This window comes from Cinclus cinclus, chromosome 15, assembly GCF_963662255.1.
Source record: "Cinclus cinclus chromosome 15, bCinCin1.1, whole genome shotgun sequence".
NCBI lineage: Eukaryota > Metazoa > Chordata > Aves > Passeriformes > Cinclidae > Cinclus > Cinclus cinclus.
This window is the reverse complement of record NC_085060.1, coordinates 7230345-7249692: the sequence shown is the minus strand read 5'-3', so window position 1 is coordinate 7249692 and position 19348 is coordinate 7230345. Positions and strand designations below refer to the sequence as shown.

Genomic DNA, 19348 nt, shown 5'->3' with positions numbered 1-19348 from the left:
TATATATATAAAAAGATCAGTCATTTCCATTCTGAAAATCCTTACTCAAAGCTTTGATGTTGCAGTGATATCAAACTAAGCACGAAAGGTTGCAGACTCCTTCCTTGCATGAGGACAACACCAGCTGTACAATGCACACAGCTAGAAAGGCTCTTATGTATTATATATACAACTTAATCCAGAATAAATAGTACTGTCTTGACTCATAGGTGTATTTCAGCGTGGTTGTTGTTGGTTGTTATGGCTGGAGAATGCTTGCTTTTCATCCCTTCTGTCCCGCCCTTGGACACATCAATGAACAGCAGCCTGGGAGTCCACAGTGTCAGCAATATCCTTTTGTACTCCTTCCGAAAATTCTGGTTAAGAAGTCCATAGATCACAGCATTGAGGCAGCTGTTAAAATAGGCCATAAAATAGCTCAGGACAAAAAGCCATTCTGGAATGTGTGGCTGCACTTTTGAAGGATTAATTGAAACAGCAAGGCCAATAAAGTTTAATGGTCCCCAGCACACAGCAAAAAGGACAAAAACCACAAACATAGTCAGGAAGTTTCGGATGTCAGTTGCCCTGAGTTTCTGCTTGCAGTCTTGTCTCACCCGGTGCTTGACTTGAATCACCAAAATCCAGATCCGTAGGTAGCAAAATGTCACGACAGAGAGTGGGACGATGAAGTGAACCACCACCACCGTGATGGTGTACGATGTGCTCACTGTCTGGGCAAAGGTGCAGGAGTAAATCCGGGGGTCATACTGCAAGGAGCCAACAAAGAAGTTTGGCACAATTGCCACCACCGTGAGTATCCAGGTCAGGCAGAGATAGCAGCAGGTGTTCTTCAGGTTGAAGAGCTTATCGTATCGAAGGCTGTGGCAGATGTAGCAGTAGCGGTTGATTGCGATTGCCGTGATGTTGAAAATGGACCCGATGACACTTAAGCCCATCAGGAACCCACTTATCTGGCAGTGGACATTTCCCATGGTCCATCCATTGTGGAAGATGGCACTTAAGATCAAAGGGTATGGATAAACTGCAACCACAAGGTCTGCAACGGACAAGCTGACAACAAAGATGTTACCTACAAAAAAAGAAGAGATCATGAGTGGTTAGTGTAGGTCCAGATGGACAACTTGCAACTCAAAACTCCTCTTTAGGCTTAAGTCTTCTGATGGGCTTCACTCTACTCTCCACTTGGAGTTGGAAACCATAGAAAATAAGACTTTGCTCTACTAGTGACAGCAATGGAAAGTAATTACAAATGACTGACCTGCATCTTCCTTCTTAGGAACAGTCTAAACTAGAAGTGTTACCCTTTGGAAGTCAGGTACCTGTGGTCCTCTAAGTTGTGTAGGAGAGAATGATTTTGTTCTCCTTGTTGATCAGCTGGCCTGACTCTCTGACCATCAATGACGAAAGGAGTATGGTAGGCAGCTTATGTTTTCAGTGGTTTATTCATTTCACTGACAGCAGTTTCACAGGAAAGGTCTCTTTTGTTCTTTTGCATGTAAGCAGGTATGCATTCACCAGAATTTCTGTACTGTTCATGCTAATGGTTGTGTGTTCTTCAAGGAACAATGGTGCAGCCAGTCTTGATGTGCTTATCTTATTTGGTGTGTTTTCCTGCTCTTTTAATGTTAAAGTTGTCCAGTTCAATATGGAAGGTCAGTCAATTCTTCACTGTCTGATCCTAGGCAGAGAATGTTATTAATAAGCTGCAGTCAGCCATCTCTGCTGAGTATGTGCTGCAGGTTGTTCATTTAGGCTCTACAACAGAGAGTTGAAAGTCTCTGCAAATATAAAATAATTTAAGCCTTATTGGATTGAAAATGCTGCATTGTGTGGGACAACACCTGCCAGCTCCACTGTGAGGAGCAGCCTCCAATGACCTGGGTGACCAGTGACCTTCTAACAGTACTTGCTGCTAATTTCATTAATCTGGTGTATTTTCAGGGAGGCAAAAAGCCTTTCTGTTCAGTTTGCCAGTCAGCATAGAGGATTGCATTAAGAAAAGGACCCTGATGTCTTCTGGGAACTGATGTAACTACAGGACTAGTTAAAATGTTGAAAAGGACATCTGTCAATACTCAGCATTTTGATAAGTATCATTTCAGCAGGAGCTCAACACTTCAGTTAGAGGACAGCACACTAGAAAAAGTAGTTGGTTTTCCTAACTCTTCAACTTTTAGGTGTATCTGCAGCTGTACAAAGGAAAATATTACTAGGCAGCAGATATGTATCTACACATAGAGAGAGTATATATAAAGAATAGAGTTGTATGTAACACATTTAAGGTGTGAACACCTGTGCCCCTATGTGATACAGGTAACATCCCACCCAACTGATCACAACAGCACCTTCTCTTCAAACCCTCCTGCTGTCTAGTGGAGCAGATATTTTTAAAATTACTAAAAAGAGGTATTTTTATGTAGTATCCCTGAAATTACTCTCTTGCATCTTGATTCAACCAGGTCACAGGCTTTAGCACCTGGAAAAGACACCCAAGGGCTGTTGGAAAGCATGGCTGCATTACCATTGCAGTTGGGTCATGGTTATGTTTGTGCCAACAAAAACTATCAAGACAAGTCAACAGCTCATATCAAGGCACTTCATGCTGACCGGAAAGCAGTCCAGACTGGAGAATAGCCCCCAGCAGTGTGGAGCTGAGGCAGCTGACACAGACTGTCATTTAAAAATAAGTATTAGCAGAGGTCATGTGAAGTGCTAAAATCTTTTTAGAGAGAAATTTTACATACACAAGTTTACCACAGCACACAGCTTCTGTGTCTGCAGGGCCTCAGTGCTGCTTTCTTGCTGATTTAATAACTTACTGAGAGCCTTTTAAAATGCAGTTACTGAACCAGGCCCCCATATAATTAATTCCATTTATGCCCACTGTCAAGGGCAGAACCAACTGTGGCCAGGCTTAGTGATGCCGCAGGCAGCCCAGAGAGGGAATGCTCTTCTGCAGAAAAACTTTTATTCACTTGAACAAAAATATGTACTTCAACAAAATGTTCCCCCAGCACCAGAATTTCCTTTTGGAAACCTTTTCTAAAACAATTTGCAACAGAGAGAAACAGAGACAGGAGATATCAGCAATCCAGTTTAGGAGATAGACTCCACTAACTGGACCACAACTCTCCCTCTTCACCAGACCTGTCCTACTTGGAAACACATTTATACACAGGCAGCCAGAAAGCAAGTCTCTGCCTTTTCTGGGCATGAAAGAGACACATTCAACATCCAGTTCTGAACCAGGCAGAGAAGAACAAAGCTGAATATTCCCCACTTAAAACACCACATCCGTGGATTTAATCCAAACCTTAGAAAAATCATAGGGAAAATTACTAATCTCACTTCACTGCCAGCTGCTGGAAGAAATAAGCCATTTCTGCTGATCTTAACCAACTTGAATATTTGAAAGGATATAAAAATATAAGGGAAAAAATCTATAGAAACAATATCCACAAGATGAACTTCATAGTTTGAATTCAATGTAAGAGCACAGTATTGTGTATGTTCTTTAGATACAACTTCATTGCAGGGAGAAAATGAGATGGTTTTATGAAGAAAAGACTAATATCCTCCACTCAGGGAGCAAACCTGCCCTCCCCCGTTCTGTACCTTCAACGGTGCAGTCTCACCTCTCCTACCCACCAGCAGACCTATTCCTGTGCAGGGTGTTGGGTGCCTGGAATTACAGCCAGAAAGGTTCACTCTGTACTATTTCACAAAAACAAACTCACCTCCCAGTTTATGTGGGGATGCACTCAACTTCATCCTTTTCTTCTGCTGAGATGAAGGAGCAAGTCAGATTCATAAAACAGCCACTTGCAGGTCAGTCCTGGGAATCAGTGCCTTTTTAATGGCTGCCTACTGAAAACAGGGGGCACACTGCATGCCACCAAAGTAGAACACGCCTTTCCAAGTGTGGGAACTGGCTATAGACTAATTATTAGAATAGGAGTAATTTGAGTTAAACATTGCTTCGGCCTTGCAGTCCCTGGTTTGGTGTGAGACTACCATGTGCTGAGCCCTGCACCAACAGCTTGTGTCCTTCCCTCTGTAGGATGAGGTTGAACCCTCCTTCCCAAAAGACTGCAGAATGGGAAGCCATCTAAATATGGGGCTTTTACGAAAGGTAAGGAGCAGTCTCCTGCCAATGATCTTAATTACTGGGCTATTTTTACACTTTCCCACTGTAAAACAAAGGAGTCTGGCCCATAAATAATACCAGCAGGGCTTTATCTGCAATTTAGATTTATCTTCTTCTGCAACACTATTTTCAGATGTAGCTTTTTCTCTTCGTTGGCATGTGACTATATTGCCTTATTAGCTTTCACATTTTCCGTCCCTTTTAAAATTTCTACTTAGTATAAACTGGCTTGTGTCACTGTGCTCCATCCCCCAGTTACAGAGTCATACATGAAGAGGCAGGAATGGTGGAGAAAGGCAAGTGTAACACTGGTAATACAGACTTCTCCACATTTTCAGAGAAATTATAAATTCTTTTACATTACAGAAGTCCAACACAAACTACAGACTATAGAGGTACAATACAGTGTTGTCAGTGTAATCCACAATTGTTTAGGGGGAAAAAACCAACTTCAAACAACCTGAAGTCCAGCTGGAGAGCAAATTATAGGCATGTGCAAATGATGCAAAAAGGAATTTATCCCAGAACATCTTGTACCCTAGCACTTCTTTGAGTTCCCCCTCTGCTCCTATAAATCTATTTCTGTGCACTCCAGCAATCTGCTCCCGTACTCCAGCAGTTCCCTGGCCCTACCTCTCATTCTGCCTGGATTATCCAACAACACAGGTTATCTGAGGATTTATTGTCAAGCCCTGGTTCTAGGAAATGTGGAAATACCTCAATGAATTCTGCAAATCAATAAACCATATGCGCAAAAGTCTTCACTGGCAGGCTGCCACAACAGCACCTGACTTTCATCCAAACAGGTATCGTTCTGCAGAGATTAAATGGGCATCACTGTACAAACACCAGGGTCACTGGCACTGCCTGCCTCAAGAGGTTGTTGGAAATCCCCTGGTGTCCAAGCTCCTGTTGCACAGATCCAGCCTCTCCCTACCTTTCCCACACAGCAGCTGTGGGCTGTCCTTTACAGGCTGTGGTTTATGTACCCTGAACCCAGAACCAAAGTTAAAAGGCAAGGGGGTGGGGGGGGGGGGGGGGGGGGAGAGAAGGAAATAAAGTATTTTTCTGAAAGTTGTCACTTTTTGTACATCTCAAAATGTCCAAACACCCAAACCTCTTGTTTCTTTATTATTCATGTGAAGCTCTTTTGCATTCCTTGCTGAATTATTACAGAACTACAAAACTGTTTCCTTCAGGTGAACAAGATAGAGATGATCAATGCAATCTGAAGTTAGCACTGTTACCTGTACACCCAATGTTGAAACAGAATTGTCCTGAGCGACAGGATTTGCCCCAAAGCAGAAACACAGTTGTGTTCAATTTCTGCTCACCTGGAACAGTCAAGTTCCAAGTGAGCCTGCTGTTCAGGCTGCTGCTTCCTCCCACCCTCTGTGAAGGGATTTGAGTTGCTTCCAAATAGACAGTGCCCAGCACAGCATTTTGAGGCAAACAAAACCACACACAACACCTTCAAAGGGAGCAAGGAAGAAGCAGAGCCATGAGCACAGTGGGTGAGTGCCATGGGGCTCACTGCATGACCAGTCACCTTGCTGTTCCAACCTCTTCCCAGCAGTGAGATCAGATGCTGGTGTCTGTCCAGCTTCTGCCAGATTAACTGACAGTTATAGAAAAGCAGGTCTAAAAATCTGTATTGATAAAAACGTGCTAAGATACACAAAAACAGATTACAGAATCACAGAATGAACTAGGTTGGAAAAGACTTCTAAGATCATTCTAATCCAACCTATGACCTAACACCTCCTCATCAACTCAACCATGGCACTGAGTGCCACATCCACTCTTACTTTAAACATCTCCAGGGAGGGTGACAACCTCCCTGGGCAGACGATTCCCACACACAATCACTCTTTCAGTGAAGAATTGCTTTCTAACATCGAACCTAAACCTCCCTTGTTGCAGCTTAAGACTGTGTCCTCTCATTCTGTCAGTTGTTGCCTGGAGAAAGAGACCAGCCCCACCTGACTACAAACACCTTTCAGGGAGCTGTAGAGAGTGATAAGGTCACCTCTGAGTCTCCTTTTCTCCAGACTGAACAACCTCAGCTCCCTCAGCTGTTCCTCACAGGGTTTGTGTTCCAAGCCCCTCACCAGCCTTGTTGCCTCCTCTGGACGTGTTCAAGCACCTCAATATCCTTCCTAAACTGAGGGGACAGAACTGGACACAGCACTCAAAGTGTGGACTCAAGTGCTGAGTACAGGGGAAGAATTACTTCCCTGGTCCTGCTGTCTACACTACTCCTGATACAGGCCAGTATCAGGCCAGGATGCCACTGGCCTTTTTGGCCACCTAGGCACAGTGCTAGCTCATGTTCAGTTGGTTGTTCACTGCCACCAGGTCCCTTACTACCTGGGCATTTTCCAGCCACTCTGTCCCCACCTGCAGTGCTGCAGGGGGTTGTTGTGGCCAATGTGGCACTTGGCACTTGGACTAGTTAAATTTCCTGTTATTACATTCGGCCAGTTCATTCAGCCTGTCCAGGTCCCTTTGCAGAGTCCTCCTGTCCTCCAGAAGATTGACACATACTCCCAGACTGGTGTGTCTTCAAATTTACTGATAGTGGACTCAATCCCCTCATCCAGATCATCAATGAAGATATTAAACAAAATGCTGAAAGCTTATTGATGCAACTGGTATATTTGAAGTGACTTCTTACTACTATAATTATACTTGTAAACCACGTAGTTTAATAAAGTTTAATAAAGAGAATCTTAAACTTTATGTTTGTTCATTCAGGTTTTATGAAAAAAATCAACAGGCTCAGGTCTTACAGATAAATGGGATTTAAGACACACATCAGCCTCAGAGACATATATATATATTGAGGTGCAGTAAACAATTTAACAGGCCATGACTACAAACCAAGCCTCTGATGACCACTTACCATAATCTTAATACTCTCTGTTTAGCCTTACAAAGCTTATGCTCACTGCAAAACAGAAATGAAATGTACTGTTTACTCTAAGCAAAAAAATAAAATCATGAAACGCTTTATTCAGCATGCAACAAGACTCTATAAGCTGTGATAGCCTCTTTTTCCTGTTTGATTTACCTGCCACTTGCTGATTGCTATCCACCAGCCTGCAGATGTGATGTGCATGCTCAGTTCTGCAAACTAAGTGGCAGTTATAGAAAACACTTTCAGATCAATTTTCTTCTTTTTATGACATAAAGATACCACTGAGCATGTACAATCATACTGATCATGTACTACTGTAATTAAGTGGATGACCATGCTGTGGCATGGAGGGATGCTGAGCCTGCAGCCCTCACTCTGACATGCATTTTTATGTCACAAACTCTAGAGGATCATTCCTGGGATAGACAGTATTTACCCCATCAAAGCGCATTAAGAACCATCCTTCTGTAGGGGAGCATGACTCATTACACTGACCCTGACAAACTCCTGGCTTCCAAGGCAGTGTGAACACCACACACAGTGACACAGGAGGAATCCCTGTTGCTATCTCTTTTCTCCATTCTGATAAGCATCTGATGTGCCCATGTGACAGCCCAATGTACACTTACCCATTTTGACAACTGAAAATGTTTGACAGGGGAGCACAAGTGAAAATCAGCAAAATTCTCACTGGATCCAGGCAAAAAGAAAAAACAAAAAAACAGACTCCCCCCCCCCCCCCCCAAAAAAAAAGCCAAAACCAAAAACAAACAAACAGAAAAAAACCCACCAAACAAAACAACAAAAATATTTGTTCAATTCATAAATCCATAAATTTTAATTGAGGATTATATTTGTGCATTTAAGGAGTATATTCAAAGAGAAGAATAAACAAAAGGAAAAGGCATTCAATTAATTATCTGTTATCATTACTCCATTAGCACAAGGGGGATAAAATATGATTTCCTGCAGTTAGACATTGCAGTTGGGCTGTCAGCTGCTCTCAAATCCTGACTGTGCTGTATAAAATGATACAGAGGGTAATAACAAAAAAGGGCAGGAGGAATTGCCAACACACAGCATTCTTAGGATAAAAGATTAGACAATGTGGAAATATCCAATTTAAGGACATTATGGAAGTCCTAAAAAAATGCATGAAACTCCAGAATAAAAATTTAACTCCTGAAAACAGTCCTTTCAGATTTCTCAGCACAACCATGAAGCCAGAAAACAGCAGCATGCTATGGGCTACCAACTATTATCTGGTTTGCTGGCATCATTCCCTATGGGAAGACTGGGCACTTAGAGCTGCTCCCTGCCTTGTGCCAGCCCTGCAGATACACAGAGCAAGGCCAAAGGCTTGCGGAAGGAGGAGAAAAACCTCTAAATATTTACTGGAGAACAAAGGACCAGACCCATAGAGCTTCAATTACATTTGTTATGCACCATATATTATCTTGGCTGATGGCGAAAGAATTGCTTACATTGCCAGGTGAAGGATTGGATTACTGGATTTTAGACTTTAAAGTCATGACTTTCTAATTGTCCTGCTGCCAAAACCATACTTGAGTCATGCTTTCAGCCACTCTAACTGAATGCAGAAAAGGGCAATAGTTGGTAGTGTTCACACCCCAGAGATTCATAAGTTTCATTTGGCTAAGATCAGCCAGATTCACTGCCTTAGCTGAGCTCAGAAGTTCTGTGGAAACAAGCTAGAAACTGGAGAACAGCCCTATTGGCATGATTTCATATCTTTCCTTATATCACTTACCTTTACACTGGAAGCAATGTAAAGGGGAGAATTTTTCTGTTGCTGTTACGCAAATGGTAGCTGGATATTCACTCTCAAATGAATAAAATTTGTTTAATTATATCTTCTTCTGAACCTTTAAAAAGTGGTCAGTCCTCTTTTGGTACCAATGCAGAGCAACTCCCCCATCTTCAGAATTTCAAATACTTCATAAGGAAAAAGAAGTTTTTACACCATCCTAGGTAAACAGTGTCTGGGAAGTTTCCAAATGTTCTTACCCATTAATCCTAACACATCCTGCTCACCTTGGGCATTCCTTCCTGAAAAGGTGATCTGAATATAGTATAAAGAAAGGAAAAATTATATAAAGTTGACATTTTATCTACCTTCAATATTTTTCAAGTTTCTAAAATATCATTTAATGTTCATTTAAGTGCCTTTTAGTGACTTCTTCCTGTGTTTTCCTGGAGGTTCTGACCCTTGGCACGAGGGAAAACCACAGTGCCATAATTCTTCTGGATTTGTAAACTTAGCTCTTGCTAGTGTGATATTTTTCCTGGGTGCAATTATGGCAACTGAATCTGCAAGTAATGGAGGAGGAGTAAGCAGTGATCTTGATCCAGCCCCTAATAAATACAAAAGACGTGCTAAAAAGTGCCCTTTCTTGTTATGAGCCCCAGATTTCTGTCATTTCATTGTTATATCCACCAAACTCATCACCTGCAGTAACACTGTGAGATAGTGAGCCAATCCACACAAAATCTCGATTTCTTCTAGTATCAATTCCAAATTCTTGGACTAAAGATGGGCCTGGCAACACTGCCTGCCTTCACAACACATCCCAAAAAGTCTGATGGAGAGCAAGTGTCAGAGTCAAGAGGCCTTTGGGGCCATCCCCCAACTTCCACAGTGTGAGAGGAAGCCTCAGCACCTCTGTCAGTGCCAGGTGATCTGCAGAGCCTCGGCTGCTGTGTCTGACTCTGCGAGGACAGCATGGCTAGTGGCTACCACTCCCTAAGGCAGCTTCTTGTGGGACACAGATGCCTTTGGGAAGAGTCTACACAAAACTTCACACAGCCAGAAGTCAGCCCAGACACCCAAACTGGCACCTGACACCCAGGATACCAGTGTCACCCCCTGAATTCCAGCTGTTTACCCTCCTTTTCTTACTGAAATCCCTGCTGAGTGGCACTATGTTATGTAAAACAGCTGCCTCATCCACATCCAGGCTGTGTAAGAAGCACAGGCCAATGAGCTTATGTTTACCCTCCCATATTGGCCACATGGACACAGGGATGAGCTCTACCAGCCCACATTAACTCCAGGCCCATTATTTATCATCTGGTTTGTAAAGTGCTCTCAAAGAGGAAAGACCCTGTATAAACATAAATATTAATTATTGCCAGAATCCACTGTAATGACAAACCAACATCCATCCTCTCCCAGTCCCAGCAGCTGTACTGCCACCATTTGCCATCTGTTACTACTCTAGAAAAAAAAAAAATCTGTCAACTCAGGCTTAATAGACTTAGTAATACTCTTTTGTTATTGGTGTTGGTCAAAGTGTGTGCCCAGAAACAGGTTGTGTGCAAGCAACTAATTCCTAGGCGGCTGTCAGGCAGAGCATACAGTCAGATATGAACACACAGCTCATTTTAGTGTTGAAAATCTTCTCTGACTGCCCTGGAGAGCTCTGCTGAACCACCACTGCTGAGCCCAGGAGCTGCTTCTGCTCCTCCTTGTGCCTCACCAGCAGCTTGTTGACTAAAGCTTAGTGCCAGCACCAGTCGCTACAACCACAGACATCCACTGCAAAGGAGCAGATGCTACCCTGCCACAATTGACAACGTATCTTGACCTCCCAGCCTTGACATACCAGGGATGAGTCTCTCTCCAGTCCCAGCTCTTTCTGCTTAGTTGGTGGGATGGGAGGTGTTTTTTTTTCCCTTACAATTCTTTTGAATTGCATATAGAAATGATGAAGCTACTTAGTCATCACACAGAAACGTTTCCACTGATGAAAGCTATTTAGTGTTTAGCTCGTTCTGAACCTGTTCTAGGTTACCTAAATGAAGGCTTGGGTGTTAGGGCAGTAAGCAGTCACCTGTGCTTCTGCACAGCATTTGCCATTAGACTTTGTAAAAAGAAACATAAATTGGATCCAAATTATCTCCAAGGTGATAGCCTACCTGTGGGCTACAGCACAGTCCTGGTATGCCCTACAAGGAGTGCTGTGTTGCAATTGACTGGCTTTCCTTCAGAAGACCTTAACATATTTTTTCAAACAAAAAAGCTCCATGGGCTAGATTTAGATCACAGAATTCCATAGAGCCCACATTTTTTTCTCCTCTGGCCTCATGCTGAACCTGGAATGAGGCAGGTACAGACAGCCACAGTACACATACACAGTGGAGATGAGGCTGGAAGAGAAATGGTGCCATGAGGGACAGGAAAGCAGCATGACTAAGGGCAGTGAAAAATTCTGAGATTCCTGAAGCACTGTTCATCCAGCTTTCACAATCTGCTAGGAAGACAACTAATATTCCTTACAAGACAGACAGGCAAAGAAAGAGTCCTGAGATGTCATGGCTTCATCAAGACTATGTGAACAGTAAGAGGCACAGCGCATGCAAGTAGGAAAAAAAGAAAGTAAAAGAAAATCTGTTCTAGACCTCCTGGCTCATTCATAACTATTTACTAATCCCACTGGAAATGGAGAGTTACTTTCACCTGGAAACATTTTAGGGACTCTGATACAATTACATAGGCAGAAGTCCAATACAAACAGTTAAAGTTAGTTCAGTAAGAATATAGTGATACTGGAAAATGAAAAAAAACAAAACTATCATGCCCTCATTTTCCCAGAAAGGAGTCCAAAAAACAGTGTTTCCCAGAACATCAGCAAAAGTTTCACTCCAGATACTCCACAGGGTTTACAGAACTCATGTAAAGCCTGGGTACAGGATGAACAACAAGAAACGATCAATGATATAAGAAACTTGGGCTAGGGAGTCCCAAATGTATTGCTGGATGGCATCTGTTTCTGTTATTTTCCTAATGGCTTACAAAACATTGAGGTTCAATGTGTGGGTATATAAAAGGAGAAAATATGTTTTAGCAGTAAAGTCCACAGTAAATGTCTTCCAACATGAAACTGTGGGAACAAATGGTTTGAATGGGAGTGCTCTAACACTGATCTCAATGGGAGTCTAGTGGTGGGTCATATCTAAGCAGCTTGAAGGCAAGTAAGACTCCATGGGACACCTAAATTACTGAAGGAAGTAGTCAGACTTCCAGGCAGAAATACACACATTCAAGGGCAGCTCTCACACTTTTGGATACTTCTCGAGGCTGGCAGACACTTTGCTATACAGCTAACAGCTTCCAATGGAAGAGCATTGCTGGATTCTGATCTTACACAAACTGTGTCTTGCCCTCAAAAAAAAGAAAAAAAAAATAGGCTGTCCACATAAGACAAAGAAACTCTGACGTATTTAGCTAAATTGCCTAATCCTGGAATACCCCTGAGTCCTACTTTCTAATCTGTAGTGATAAGGGCAAGCCTACTTTTAGAGTTGTATAACCACCATCAATTGATGGTGCTTTCAGAGTCCTCTTAAAATTTTTCCCCTCCTTTCCCTTCTTCTCCCTAATGAACTTTTCTTAGCAAGAAATAAATCACATTTAGACATTTCTACTCTGTGAAACTACTTAACATCCACACCTCCATACATCAAAGTGGTAATGTGTTAACTTGAGTATCACAATTCCCATCAGGAACCCAGGAGGTGAGGGCTACATGCAGCCCATTAATGCTAACCCTGAGTGGACCTTTCAGGCCAGTTGGTGGATGGTAAAGGTGACTCTGCTCCCCACCTTCACATTTGTATAGCCAAGGGTGTGACTATAAAACCCATCAGCAACAACAGAGCTGAAGGGATCCTCAGAAGTCAACTGATCATCCCCCTCAGCCACAGCTCTTAAAAATTGCTGACAAGGAGGAACCTTTCTTCACTTGGAACAGGCTGCCCAGGTAAATGGTGGAATCACCATCCCTTCGAGTGTTCCAAAAATGTGAGGATGTGTCACTGGGGGGATATAGCTTAGTGCTGAACATGGCAGTGCTGGGCTAATGGTTGGACTTGATGATCTTAGAGTTCTTTTCCAGCCTAATGAATCTCTGATTCTATGATTTCTATAACTACATTGCCCTTACTCAAATCCAAGCCACCTTCCACCCTACTTGCTACCATAAAAAAAGTGTTAGGCATGTGCTGGTTGAGTAAACTCTGAAACAAAGGAATAACTCAGAACCTTCAGTCAGTGTGAGATCTCTCCTTTGGCAGGGGGAAAATAAAGGAAAAAGCTACAGTTTTTCACACTGCCTTTTGCTCCTGAAGTGTTGGAATTTCTATCCATTTTAGAGGTGATGCTTTCATTTGCCATCGTCTCCAAAGACAAGAGAAATGGTCGCTTGCTAAATTTCTAAAAGAGAAAACTCTCTCACCTTTTGCAATTTCTGAAAAGTCCTCTTCTCCATTCCTATATTGCGTTATCTAACAGCATTTTTTGAAGAGCTGTCATTCGTTAAGAATAAAATAATAATTCCTGCCCTCAAGTCTCTTCAGAGCCATTTATGACTCTCTGTTTCCTCTCCTTAGAATTCCCTGCTACTTTCCATTTAATTGTTGAAACCTCATGTTGTTATCTGTGCCCAGTAAAGCAATTTTGTTTATGAGCTAACTCCAAAGTAAGAGAAGTTATAAGGATGAAATTAAGCATGGGCTTAATATAGAGCCTTCTAGGGAGAAGTATTTGTAACAAATACTAATGCCATACAACCACCATGAAATCTTCAGGGTAGTGGGAATATCACATATCATTAAAGATAGTTTTCTGTGGGAATTGCACAGACAGCTTTCAGGGCCTTGTGCATAGAGGCTCAGAGATAGAGATGGATACAATATTTGACCTAAGGCCTTGGAGAAGGCCTTGGAGAATTAGCTCTTATCAGAACTTTTAAACAAGTATAAACATCTCCCTGTTCCCTGGACATTTCTTGTCCCATGTTGCCTGAAGCTCACCTGTTACCTTGTCACAAGTCCTCTTTAGATGGTCTCCAGCCAGACACGACAAGTGGGCTTGGTTTTCTGTTTTCTTTCAATAGCCAATAGAGTCCATTCCTCCTTCATTTCAGCAACACTTAAAATCCATGGATTTTCTGCTTCATTCCAGCAGCCTCTAAATTAGGCATCTGGGGTTTCCCAATTGCTCAATAAGATCAATCGCTCCTCACACGGTGGAGCATCAATTATTGGGAGATCAAAATCAAGAGAGACAGGGCAACTGAGAGGCTGTTTAAAAGATGGTTTATTGCCTCATGGCGTCAGTCTCATAGAAGGGTGAGACACTGAAGGTGTTCATTCAATGTCACAATATCAGAAGCTGTCTAATTCTTTGTTACAATGCCTTATGTTAGTTTTTGAGCCAATCACATATTTCTATGAAAATAACTGCTTTGCTTTTTGTAGCTTTGCCACAATTTGTCATTTTTTAACCAATCATATAACACTTCACAAACCTACATTGACACATCTTAAGCATCAAAGTTTATAACAGGTTTTATTGCTAAACTTCAAAATCTTTTACTCTCTTACTTAACATATTGCTCTGCTTACATAATACATATCTCTGTTTGCTTAAAACACATTTCTACTTAAACTATGAACATATATTCTTGTTTTATGTCTACTTCACTTCCAGTGTTCTAATTTTCCAAGCCTTCTCCAAGGCCTTAGGTCAAACTTAGGCCTTAGGTTAGAGATTGTATCCATCTCTATCTCTGAGCCTGCATGAACAAAGCCCTGAGTGCTCTCTGTACTTGCAATTCCCACACTTTCCAAGAGGGGTTTGATCTGGCAGGGTTAGAAAGGATGAGGGTTTCTCAGCAGCAGCGTAACACAGACATATCCAGGTAGGGAATGAAAACTCACAGCATGCTGCCCAAATGGGAAACCAAATGGTAACTTGTTAAAATTAAGGGACATTTCCCCTCTTTCATATTTAGCCTCAAAACACCATGTAAAGAAATTCAACCTCTTACAAAGACAGACTGAGTCATTAGTGCAGAAAAAACACAACAACCTTACAAAGTTTTCGGATTAAAAAGTAGCAGTTAATACCCAAGCAGTTCCTAAAACCCTATGAATATGTTAATCTGGTATCAGGTTAAACCCTCCGATATTAAAGTAATAAATCTTACCAGACTGAATTTTACTGCTGTTTACTTGGTGTTACAATATTCCATTATAATATGCAAATATTCAATATGGAGGATGCTGACAGACCAGTAGCAGCAATGCCATTCTGAAACAGACCCCATTTCCTTCTTCCTAGAGAGGTCAAGGCCATACCTGTCACCAACTATCAGCACTCCCGAGGCCACCAGGCACTGGTGACATGTCACTGGTGACTACACCATGAAAGTGGCTGGGATTGCTGGGGGAACAGGACTGCACAAGGCCTTCACAAGTCACACCTGGAGCTGATTCTGCAGAGAAACCACAGGGAAATACTCGGGGCTAAAAGGGATCCTGCAAGCCAAGCTGCACATTTTGCTAGAAGGACGTTGATTTCCAGAGGGGACAGGATGATTTTGCTTTACTCGGGCACCTAATAAACACTGACAAACCAAACAAATTAAGTACATAACCAGCAGCCAGTTCCAGATTATCCCACAGCAGAATAGTGCAGTGCTGACAGGTTTTGTTCTCTATTTCTTTAGAGGACAGAAAGTGATTGCACTGCATAATTCTGCATTTAATTAGTAAGAGCTAGTCTTATATTGGGAGAACTGAATGTAAGGACAAACAAGAGACACATTCTTGTTCTGAGCAAGGACTTTTCCAATTAATTGCCATGCAGCATGAGCAAACTGCTGCCTCTGCATGCTTTGACTTCTGGCTCTGCCAGCAAAAGATCTGCCTCCCTTGGATTCACTGATATCTACAAGTACGAGGATGTCGTTGACTGGAAGGCAGAATAGAAATTAAAATATTTCCAACTTATGCTCACCTTCTGGCTCTCAGGCAGTCCTCCCACACTAAACACTTCACTGCATACAGCTCTGTGCAGAGCAGGCTCAGGAGCCTGTGATATGCAAGAACAACCAACAGAAGTGGGATATAACTGGCAGAAGCACATCCCTGTTTACCGGTCCTGGAGTTCCCCATAGTCCCCCAACTGGGAGGAGTTTAGATGAGAAATGCTGAATGGTAGCACATACAACTTTAAATTCCATAAGCAACACTCTTTCCACCAACTCTATGGAGTCATTCCTCTGCCATGGTACCGAAGGAAATTTTCCTGTTGAGAGATTGCTGCTGACTTCAAGTGAAACTAACTCACCTTCGATGTCTCAGGTTAGAAGATGAAAACTCATTGTGGGCAAGAAGTTACTAGCAAAAGTCTCCTCTAAACCAGAACTTTTCCTGAAATCCCTAACTGCTTCAGCAACACCAGCAAAGGCAGGGATAACAGCTGGCATACATGTTTCTTGGAAGAATTTTTAAAATGTAACACCAGGGAATTAGCAAAGAATCTTTAAAAGATGGACATGTTAGAAATATTCCAAAGGTCAAAGGAGTCTCCATCAATGGTTGGACTTCAACTGACACCAGAACCTCTGTCTATGAAGAATCTCCAATCTTCTATCACAGGAAACTAAAATGAGGAAAACAAAGGCTACCAAGACAACCCCAAGCAAGCACACCATGGAGCCTGGAACACGTGTTCTGAAAGGAAACTCGGAGCTAGCACTGAATAATGATGGACACATAAACATGCACAATTAATAGAGGCAACTTCTACTACAGGCATGTTCTGTAGTAGCCTACAACAACAATTAGGATTGCATAGTCCCAGAAATGAGTTTTCAAATAAATGGTACATTCACAGAAGAAGAAAAAGTTGCCGTGAAAAAATAAAGCTAAATGAAATCTGCTTTAAAAAAATTAAGAGGGAAGTAAACCTAGTTTTATGCAGAGAAAACACCATGTAATGCTGCAATACAACAGTGAAATTGTGAGTTACCTGAATTGTCACCTAAGCGAAAAAAAAAGTAAGACAAAGATGCTGAAATGGTATTAGACAACACAGATAAATCAATTGACTAATGGATATGATGCCGACTTTATTTTATTTCTGGCAGTGCCCTAAAAAGCCCGCTTTTTTGCCTTTCCTTACCTAAATGAAATTAACCTATTCCACAAAATTAAGAATAATTTATCAGGCCACTGAAAACAGACTGCTTGCTGGATCTGGATCTGCATTATTTCATCCAAAACACAAGATAAACTTTGCAATTCAAAAAACCTGAAATGGAAGGATTGGCAAAGTGTGGTGTCTGGAGTGTCACTGCTTTTTCCTCATACACTTCCTGGCACACTTCAGCACACAGGTTCTACAAACAATATTTTGTTTGGAACAAGAGTGTTTGGCTCCTGCTACAACACGTTTTTTTCTTCATTACCTCAGAATATGCAATTTCCAGTGCATCGAACAAGAAGAAATTTTGGAGCAGAATATTTCACTGTGGCTTCAAGCTCTTTTACTTTCATTATAAAACTAAAGTGTTGCGTTGGTTTTTTTTAACAAAGTTTTATATGACATTAATTTCTGAAGATGTCAAAACCACTATTCTGTTCTTCCTCATAACACACACAAAAAATTGCTTTCTGCTAAAAAGAACCTAGGAAATTGATCACTTAATTTTTCATCAACAAAGGTTTCTTCTGTAAAAACATCAACATCTTGCACTCATTTGTGGACCTGCAGTGCTGCCATTGCTCACTCCCTGGAAGAAAACACAGAAACACATCTGCATCACAACATTTCAAAAATATCATTGGTTTGAAAGCCAACAGGTAAAAACCCAAGAGTAAGAATTAAAGGCCATATTTTCTTCTAATATTAACTGGTCACCTTCTGAAATGAAGGTTGACAAAGAAAATTTAGCTAAAGAATTGGCTGGAGCCAGAATATTCCATCACAAAAGAAATCCTCTCACTGAAACACCAATTTGGCACATCTTTCCTCTCAACCTTTGAGCTCTGCCTGCAGGATACAATAAAAATAAGCATTTATCTGTAAAACCTTTAATGGTGATTTTTAACTTGGGATATGAAGTAGGGCAGGAGGAAACACGTTCAAGAACAACAGAAAGGGTTCACTTAAAAGGGTGTTAAGTGAGAAAGGCTGAGGAAAACACATAGGTTGCACTAGATGCCTACATCAATTCAACTGAGTGGAATTCTGACCCTCCTGAAAAACTCACAGATGTGACTACAAGGCCTGGCATCACAAATGGAAGCAATGGGAGTTGATGAGTAAAGTGTCCCCTCCATCTGTACTGCCTGCTTGCTGCAATCAGTGGGACAGTTCCCCCTCTAAAGTGAGGTTACATTCAATGGGTAAAGAAAAGCCAGGAGCAAGAGCAAAATGTGCAGGACATTGCTTAAAACTACTGCTAGTTCACTTTAAACTCAGAAGCCACTGGGATGTATGTGACAGCAGAAGGAAAATGACAGTCCCTCCCAATTCCCTCTCCTTTGTTTTCATACAGGATTGGCTGAAGATAAAACCCAGCAGACTGGTTGTGAGGGACGAAGGGGACCAGGATGGATGGAATGCTGGGGAAGTCGGGAGGGGGGGCACTGCATGCTCTCTCTAGAGACTAAAAAAGTACAGCTGCCTTTTGACACTTTGGGAACCAGGCAAGACCCCTGTCAGCAGAAGCAGAAGGCTCAGCCCTGCCTCTGAACACAGCAGGGCAAGGCATAATGACACATCTGCATTTCACATTATCCATTTAAGCCAGGATTCACATATTTTTTTCCCCTCAGATTGCTGTGTCATGGGAAGTCAAACTGAAGTCACACTGAACTAGTGTGACCTCTGCAAGTAGAAGCAGTAGGACTTAAAACACATGCTCCTTCATTTCCCTGCAGGCAGAGATGGAAATTGAAATGCTCTGCCCACTACGAGCAGCCTGAGCCAGGGTGAGCATGCTGGAGACTGCGTGGGAACAAGCCCTCTGAAAACAAACCCAACTTTGCTGTTTCTTGAAAGTGTTGTGTCCAGCCTCTTTGGGCACATGATGAGAAAGATGCTTTGTGCCTTACCTCACCACAGTGCATCCTACAACATGTTTTGGTGTGATATGTCCACAACACACACCCACTAGCTACAGGCTATGACAGTACCTTCTTCTCTATTTACCCTCCCTCACACATTCTCCTGCAATGGGAAAGTGGTATATAAAGATGCTATCAGGATTCATTTGGGTTGTTATCCATCTACAGGGGTTTGTAAAGGAAGGCAAAGCAGGCTCCTCTCTATATTAGAAAGAAAAGGGAAAACACATTGGGAAGGCAACTATGCTGCTGACACCATTTAAAGTCCAAGAAAAGAAAGTCCTGCTTTCAGTAGTCTTCTGATCACTTACAGATTTCTTTTCATGGATGTGGTC

At 42.0% G+C, this 19348-nt stretch overlaps 1 protein-coding gene across 1 annotated transcript in view; it reads right to left on the bottom strand.

Moving 5' to 3' along the window:
* Positions 1 to 203: 203 nt before the first annotated feature.
* GPR50 (G protein-coupled receptor 50) overlaps positions 204 to 19348 on the bottom strand; it is a 43083-nt gene continuing 23938 nt past the window's right edge. The window contains exon 2 of the mRNA XM_062502766.1: positions 204 to 1072. Coding sequence (XP_062358750.1) covers positions 204 to 1072 — 869 coding nt within the window. The remainder of the gene's footprint in view (positions 1073 to 19348) is intronic.